The 7,993-nt window shown below is 34.8% G+C and overlaps 1 protein-coding gene across 1 annotated transcript in view; it reads left to right on the plus strand.

Annotated features, from left to right (window-relative positions):
• Nucleotides 1-4,342: 4,342 nt before the first annotated feature.
• The window catches only part of CLECL1 (C-type lectin like 1), a 22,745-nt gene continuing 19,094 nt past the window's right edge, over nt 4,343-7,993 (plus strand). Inside the window, 2 exon segments of the mRNA XM_017519012.2 lie at nt 4,343-5,479; nt 5,482-5,626. Of these exon segments, the coding sequence (XP_017374501.2) occupies nt 5,309-5,479; nt 5,482-5,626 (316 nt within the window). The 5' untranslated portion in view covers nt 4,343-5,308.

The following is a 7,993-nucleotide window of genomic DNA, read 5'->3' on the forward strand; positions in this document are numbered from 1 at the left end:
AAAAAAAAAAAAAAAAAAAAAAAAAAAAAACAATCAATTGTATTTCTGTTTATCAGAAACAACTCTCTCCATGGTTGGCTTTGAGAAAGCAAGGTGCCATGTTGGGAAAGTCCTTATAGGAAGAAACTGAGGGTCACCTCTGGCTGGTAGCCACCAAGAAACTCAGGCCCTCGCTGATGGCCCACAAGGGAGTGAATGCTGCCTGCAACCGTGTGAGCCTAGAAGCAGATCCTTCCCCAGTCAAGCTTCAGATGAGATGAGAGCCACAGCCAACACCTTCACTGCAACCTTGTGAGTGTCTGAAGCATAGCAGCCATCCAAGCCATGCCCAGACTCCTGGCATACAGAAATGGTGAGGTAACAATTGTGCATTGTTTTAAACCACAAAGCTTAAAATAATTTGTTATTTAACAATAGAAAGCTAACACAGTATGTGTTCCATATGACGGAAAACTGGAGAACTACTAGAAAATCTATACAAGGAGCACCTTGACCAACCAAACGTCACCCCTGTATGTCTACTGAACATTGGACGTTTATTGTCTGGCATTACTGGACCAAAAGGAGGCTGAATTCAGGGTAGGAGTATCTAGGCAAGGCTAAGGGAAGAAGTGCTTTATTAAAGACTCAGGAATTAATTGAAATTCTGAAAACCAGAGAGATGCTTTGACCAATCTGCTAATCAACCTCAAAATCCCTGACAATCAGGCTTCAGGCACCCAGGAAGATAAACAAAACAAAAAAAAAAACTGACCTGCTTAATAATAGAGTTCTACAAATATTGAGGCTAAGAGGAAATAGTTAACCTCTGCCTGAACATCCAGTGATGTCCACTGGTCCCAGACACAGAAATTCCCGTTGCTTATTTAATACTCATTCTTGCTCACTGTTAGAGAACTAAGGGCTACTAGATATTTAGAGCCTCCAGTATAAGTAGAGATCAGGCCAGGACCAGTGGCTCACACCCAAATTCCAGCACTTTGGAGGCCAAGGCGGGAGGATTACTTGAGACCAGGAGTTCAAGATCAGCCTGGCCAACATGGTGAAACCTCATTTCCACTAAACATACAAAGAAATTAGCTGGGTGTGGTGTCAGGTGCCTGTAATCACAGCTACTCGGGAGGCTGAGGCAAGAGAATCACTTGCACCTGGGAGGCAGAGGTTGCGGTGAGCCAGGATCACGCCACTGCACTCCAGCCTGAGCGACAGAGCAAGACTCTGTGTCAAAAAAAAATGTAGAGATCAAAACAAGCACATGTAAGATGAAGTTCAAATTAGAACTGATGGTAAAAGGAAAAGAAAGATTTAAAATATTCTTATAATTCACAATCTCAGGAGTGGAGAGAGAAAACACCATATCAAACAAAAAGAGTAAACTATATATAAAAAAAGAACATTTCACAACAAGGAATAGTTCTTGAAAATTAAAGTTATAACAAAATAAATTGAGAAAAACAAATTCTATGAAATGGGTGGAGGGAAAACTTGAGAACTTTCCTAGATAATAAAATCTAAAGAGGAAGAGATGAAAGAAAAAGTATAATGATAGAACATCAACCCAAGAGCACTAATATTTCACTAAAATGCCAGAAAAAGACATAAAGATAGGAGGAAAAATTAGGAAGTAAGTATAAAAAACTTTTCTCAGAAGCTAAGGGTGTAAGCTTCCTGTTTAAAGCTTCACATTGCATGCCCAGTGGAAAGGATAAAAATAGACTTACAAGACACCTCACTGCAGAATTTCAGAATTCTAAGAATAAATTCAAGATCCTGAATGTCTCCAAATAGAAAAATTAGGCTTCAGACACAGGATCAGAAATGAAAATTGTATTTTTTTTAAACCATTATGTCACCTGGCAGAAAGTGCAACTAAAATTCAGAGGAAATTTGATTACGGATCTAAACTTCTATATCCAGTCCAACTATTGTACTTCAACTACATAAGGACAATAACTCTCTCCAGCCAAATTACTGAAAATTTTTCTCCTCTTTTTCTCTCTCCCATTTATCTTGTCTTCATTAACAAAACTCTTTTGAGCAAATTTGTGTGCTTACTGAGTTTTGACATCATTTCCTAGGGAACGCTGGTCCCTCCACTTTTGTGTAAACCTCCATTTTTTTCATCTACACTTGAAGTTAATGATTTCTTTTAAGCTAATATTTTATTCTTTATTTTAGAACATACTTCCTCGTTTTGTAATTGCACAACTTCCTTTTTCTTAGCCTTCCCCAAAATGCCATTAATTATTTATTAACTGTCTGTTCTGCATCTTTGAACTTTTAATGCTATTAACCCTTAATCTCTTATTGTGCTGTCATCAGTGATCACCAGGGCCATTCAGAAAGATCAGACCTTGGTATCAGGAATAAACTATCCCTGAAGAGGAGGTGAGATTAGCCCATACCTAACAAAAATTAAAAACAGGTTTCAAAAGCATTAAACTTATCTCCAGGTAAGGTAAATTAATTGGTAAGGTAAATTAAAATTAAAATTTAAATGTGTATTGATGGATCACAAGTAATATCCAAATCTGCCTTAGACACAGACACATAATTTTGACACCCTGGGGTGAAGATAAATGTAATAATTGCATAGAAGTATATTTCTCTTAATGGAGGGGCTTTAATCGTCTTTAAATGAAGACAACCAACATAACATGCTTTAAACAAAGACCACGAAATCAAGGCATCTGTAAACATAAATCAAAATATCCAGCATCTAATAAGGAATTATTCAACATGCCTAGAAGCAGAAAATATAAACAATAACAAATAACTGTGTAAATTTAAAATATATTTGCCATGAAGTGACAGAAATGGAGAAACAAGCATACAAAGATGTTAAAACAGTTTCATAATTGCATTTAGGTATTGACTATGTAAGCACATTCTTCTACCACTACTGAAAATGTATACATAAATAAACATGAAGCCCCTCTATTAAGAGAAATATACTTCTATGCAATTATTGCCTTTATCTTTACCTCCAGGATCTCAAAATTATGCGCCTGTGTCTAAGTCAGATTTGGATATGATTTGTGGTCCACCAATACACATTTAAATTTTAATTTAAGCATTTCTAACGCAGAGGGAAAATATAATAGGATCACCTTTGTTTAAAAATGTAACACACATAAAAGAACTGGGTAAAAACAAACTTTCATCATTTTAAATTCATTGACTAAGTCTTCACACTGTACATAACAAGCATTCATTGCCCTGATGCTGAAAAACCAGTCCTTGATAACCCAACTTGGGGATGATATTGGTGAAAATGATGAAGTAGATTTGCTCTCACCTCTTCCATTCAACACCGTGCTGGAGTTTCTTGCCAAGGCAATGAAATAAGAAATAGAGAAAACAGACTCAGATAGTAAAGGAAGAAGTGAAACTATCTTTATTTGCAGATAGCATGATATTACATATGACGTCATCCTAAAACATTCACAAAAACACTAAAAATTAGAGATAACAAACAAGTTCAGCAAGACAATAGGATACAAATCAATATAAATAATAGTGCTTTTACACACTGGCAATAAACAATCCAAAAATGAAATTTTAGAAAATCTCAGCTTAAAATTACATCAAAAATAATTTTAATAATGGAAGTTTAATAACAGAAGTGTAAGAGTTATACTCTGAGCAATGCAAACTGTCTTTGAAATAAATTAAGGATTATCTAAATAAAAAAGAGATTATGAATTGAAAAAATTCATATTACTTAGTTTACAATATTTCCAAAATTGATCTGCCGAATCCCAGATGACTTTTTTTTGGCAGAAATGGACATGCTTATCGTAATTTTTTAACACTCTTCATGCTAGTATTTTTTTTATACTTTTATATGACTAGACCATTAGTCATATTTTTATATGAATAAAAGTCTACTTTTTAGTGAAAAATGATTTTTCTCCTTCTGGAAAACTATCATAGTCTAATTATAACATTCAGCATAGCATAACTGATTTGGTGATTCAACACATAATTGCTGAGTGACTGTTGTGTTTCATACAAAACTAAGTGATGAAAATAAAAAATAATAGAATTTGATTCTTACCCTCAAAGTCTAGAGAGCATAACTGAATTATGGCATGGACTTAGAACTCAGTTATCACTCTTAAAATGTACTGTTTATGCAGCCACCTGCAGCTAATAAACTCTAAAAGTCAGGTTTTCATGTATAAAATGGAGATCAAAGTGTAGTAGATATTATCTAGTCACATACAAAGTGTTAGAACAACCCAGAAAAGAGAGAGTGTCATGGCAGTCTTAAGAGACAGAGGTCAGTGCTCAAACCCCATGCAGGGATCCCTAAATGCTGTAAAGCCAGCATCTGCCTTCTAGCTATTCAATTAACGTAAGTTAAATTTCTTGGATAAGGGATAGAGATGAGGTGACTGCAGTTTAGATTAACTCTGTAGAATGCACTTGCATGGGTATTGAGAAAACCACTTTTTACATATGCAGATTTCCAGTTAATTTACTGGTCATAAGCTAATGGATCCTACCATTTTTCATATCTGAGATTTCTGAGTCCTATGTCCTACGATGGTTTCACAGGTGGCTAGGTTCTCCTCCATTATTTCCTCTTGTATGGTTTCAGCTGCATTTTTCTCTGATTTTATTATATCAATGATCACATCTCCATCTACTCTCCATTTTCCAGGAATTAGTTGAAAATTTTCATCAACTGATAGAACCCTGAGCCTCTGTGTGTTATTGTTTTAGACTTAAAATTTTTATTCACTCAATAGAATTTTGGTGTAATTTTAAAAGAAACAGGAGACAAAAATCTATGTTTGCTATGTTGTATTCAATAGTGTTTCTGTACAACCTCAGTTTAAAATTAGGGTTTTTTTTTCTTTTATGCCATTGTCTTGAATTATTTTAACATAGACTTACTTCTGTTTCTTAAATATATATTTTTTAGTTCAGAAGTCCTCTGCATAATTCACGTTTTACCTCAGCTTAATGTTAGTATTATAAATCATGTAAGAAAGGAAATACCTGTCAGAATTTTTAAAGTATTATCTAGATAATACAATGCATTTTGAGAGAAGGATAAAAGACACAGTACCCCTTTCTGTATTGTTCATAATAAAATTCCTTCATTTTCTTGTTCTGTTTTCCAAATAGCTATTGCACTTTGGAGAAGATGCTGGAAACTCACAGAGTTTCGGCCAGAGAATGTATGCCTGAACTGAAAGAGAAAGTGGAAGTAGCTTTTTAGAAGAAAATGGTGAGATATCGTCTGTGGGATTAATAAAAGTTAAAAGCATCTCAAATTTAGGCAGAAAACTAAAGAATGAGAAACTATTGTATGGTTAGTTATTTCTTCCATATTATACACGTATTCAAGAAATCTGTTACCTTGATTAATAAGACTGAGCACATTGGTTTTGTCATTTATTCATGGAGGAAGTCCACCACCCACTTGGGGAGCAGAAGGAAATCTGCCATCTCAATTTACTTAACTTACCAGAAGTTTCTTTGCAGAAATATGATTGTCCCTTCAGTGGAACATCACTTGTGGTCTTCTCTCTCTTTTTGCATGTAGTCTGTGCTGTCATCAAAACTGTTAGGACTTACCCATTAGAACGCCCATCTCCTCTTCAGGGATCTGGTAAGCCATGTTTAGGGTGCCTTTTAGAATTAAGATCTTACTAGTAACAACCTCTAGTAATTACTATAACCTAGTAATAACCTTTATTTCTACCCTGTGTCTCTATTTGTCATACTGAAAATAGGAGACTGGATTCAAAGCAAAATTCATTGAATTTTAAGAATAAGAGTGAATGTTTTTTAATGAAGCAAAATGTCTGTTCATAAAATTAATTGTAACTCTGATTTTAATATGGAGAACTTTGCCTCTGTTTTCATAGCTTTCCTATTGCTTGTTTTCTCATAATGAATGCCTATTTACACAACAGCTTCTAGTCACCCCTTTCTGCTTTACAGCTTGGCTTACCCTCAATGAAGTCTATTTTTTAACATAATATGATAAATTCATCTATAGCAAGGGAAATACCTGTGGCAATTTACTCATATTGTTATTTATTCTTTTACAATATAAATAGTATAAAAATGTTAAACTAACTTAAGAAAACACAAAATGTTAGATTTAATTTTATAAAGTCTAGAATATTTCTGGAATCGGAGGAGATAGCCTATGCCTAAACTTAATGTGGTGCCTTCATCACAAAACCCCCTCAAAAATTATAGATGTTCATAGTCTGTGTACTTTCTATTCCCTGAAGTATTAGGGAACTTTCTGTGTCAGTTACACTTCCATTCTCCGCTCTCATGTAAGAATTTTTATATCATAAAGTTTATATGTGTTTTAACTAATTTAACGTTTCTTCTTTGCACTTGCCCTTGTAGAATGAATCTGATATTTTGTTTGTCTGTATTTCAAAGGAAAGTATGTCTTCTTTATATTTTCAAAAGCTTGCAGTTATCAAATGAATCTAGTGTGCGTTCTTTTCTAGTTGCAAAAGCACCTGGTTTCTTATTTTAAACCGTACCTTTCTATTTTACCCAGTGATGCTAACCTCCTTTCTTTTCTTCCAGCTTACGCATTTTCATTTTCTATGAGATAGTGAAACATAATCTGAAAAATAGCATGGGCTAGAACTGCACTCACATTCCCCTGTGCTTCAAAAATGTTATGCAGTTAGTTTATTTTCCTAGAGGTTGTTTTACTCAGTTTAAGCGACAAAACCAATATTTTTGATTCTGCATTCCAGGGTTTAATTGCCTTTCTGTTTATGGTTTTAGGCGTTGGTTTTAACTTCTATAAATAAAACCTTATTCCTTTCCCAGTTTAGGGATTTGGGGACAACATCGTTTAATGCTATCCCGTTCAGTCTTTCAATGTTAAAAAGGAGAAAACATAACTATATGAAGAATAAATTACCTACCTATAATCATGCTTATGACCAGAAGTCAAATATATTGTTCTTGTGCTATGTATGTGTGGTGGTAGATAAATACAACTTCTGTTCTCATGTGTCACATCATTGTAGAGGAAAGGAGCTGTTGCATAGATTTGGTTTTTGTGTCTTATATATAAAGTCCTACACAATTGTTCCTGATCTCTTCTAACTTCCTACCTTTCACTAATTTTACTCTGGATATTGTCCTTCTCTTCGCTCCTAAAGGTTAACATATTCCTTATCGTTTCAGAGCTGGTATAATGCTGAATCTTTCTACCTAATCTATTAATCTTTGTGTTTCTAGCACCTCACACAGTACTAAGTATAGAGCAGGCAATGAACAGATGCTTGATAAATAAAATAATTTATAAATGGATGAATAAATAAATGAATCTCTTTAGACGATGAATATATGCGTGTGTGTGTGTGTGTGTTCATTGGTTCTCCAAGATATAAACAATAGAAGAATGTCACCAGGAAGCTTAGCAGGACACCAGTGAGTGGGTACACTTGAACTGAGAATATCTCAGAAATTTATGCTTAGCTTAAATCTTACTTCAGAGGCCTAAAAGAATGATCAATATCTTTTATGTTAGTCTTTTTTATGAAATCTGAAATTTTATTCTCCTAAATTCAGGGGTCCATAATTTTAGTTCTTCATATTAGCAACATGTGTAGTGGCCAAGCACAATGACTCACGTCTGTAATTCCAACACTTTGGGATGCTGAGGCAGGAGGATCACTTGAGTGCATGAATTTGGAACCAGCCTGGGCAACACAGGGAGACCTCATGCCTACAAATAATTCAGAAAACCAGAATGGTGACACATGCCCTGTAGTCACAGCTACTCAGGAGGCTGAGGCGGTAAGATTGTTTGAACCTGGGAAGTGGAGACTGCAGTGAGCCTTGATCATTCCACTGCATTCCAGCCTGGGCAACAGAACTAAAGCCTGTCAAAAATGAAAGAAAGAAGGAAAGAAGAAAGAAAGAAAAGCAAGAAAGCAAGAAAGAAAGAAAGAAAGAAGGAAAGAGAGAAAGAAAGAAAGAGAGAGAG

The sequence above is a fragment of the Cebus imitator genome, unplaced genomic scaffold (genome assembly GCF_001604975.1).
Source record: "Cebus imitator isolate Cc_AM_T3 unplaced genomic scaffold, Cebus_imitator-1.0 Scaffold721, whole genome shotgun sequence".
Classification (NCBI taxonomy): domain Eukaryota; kingdom Metazoa; phylum Chordata; class Mammalia; order Primates; family Cebidae; genus Cebus; species Cebus imitator.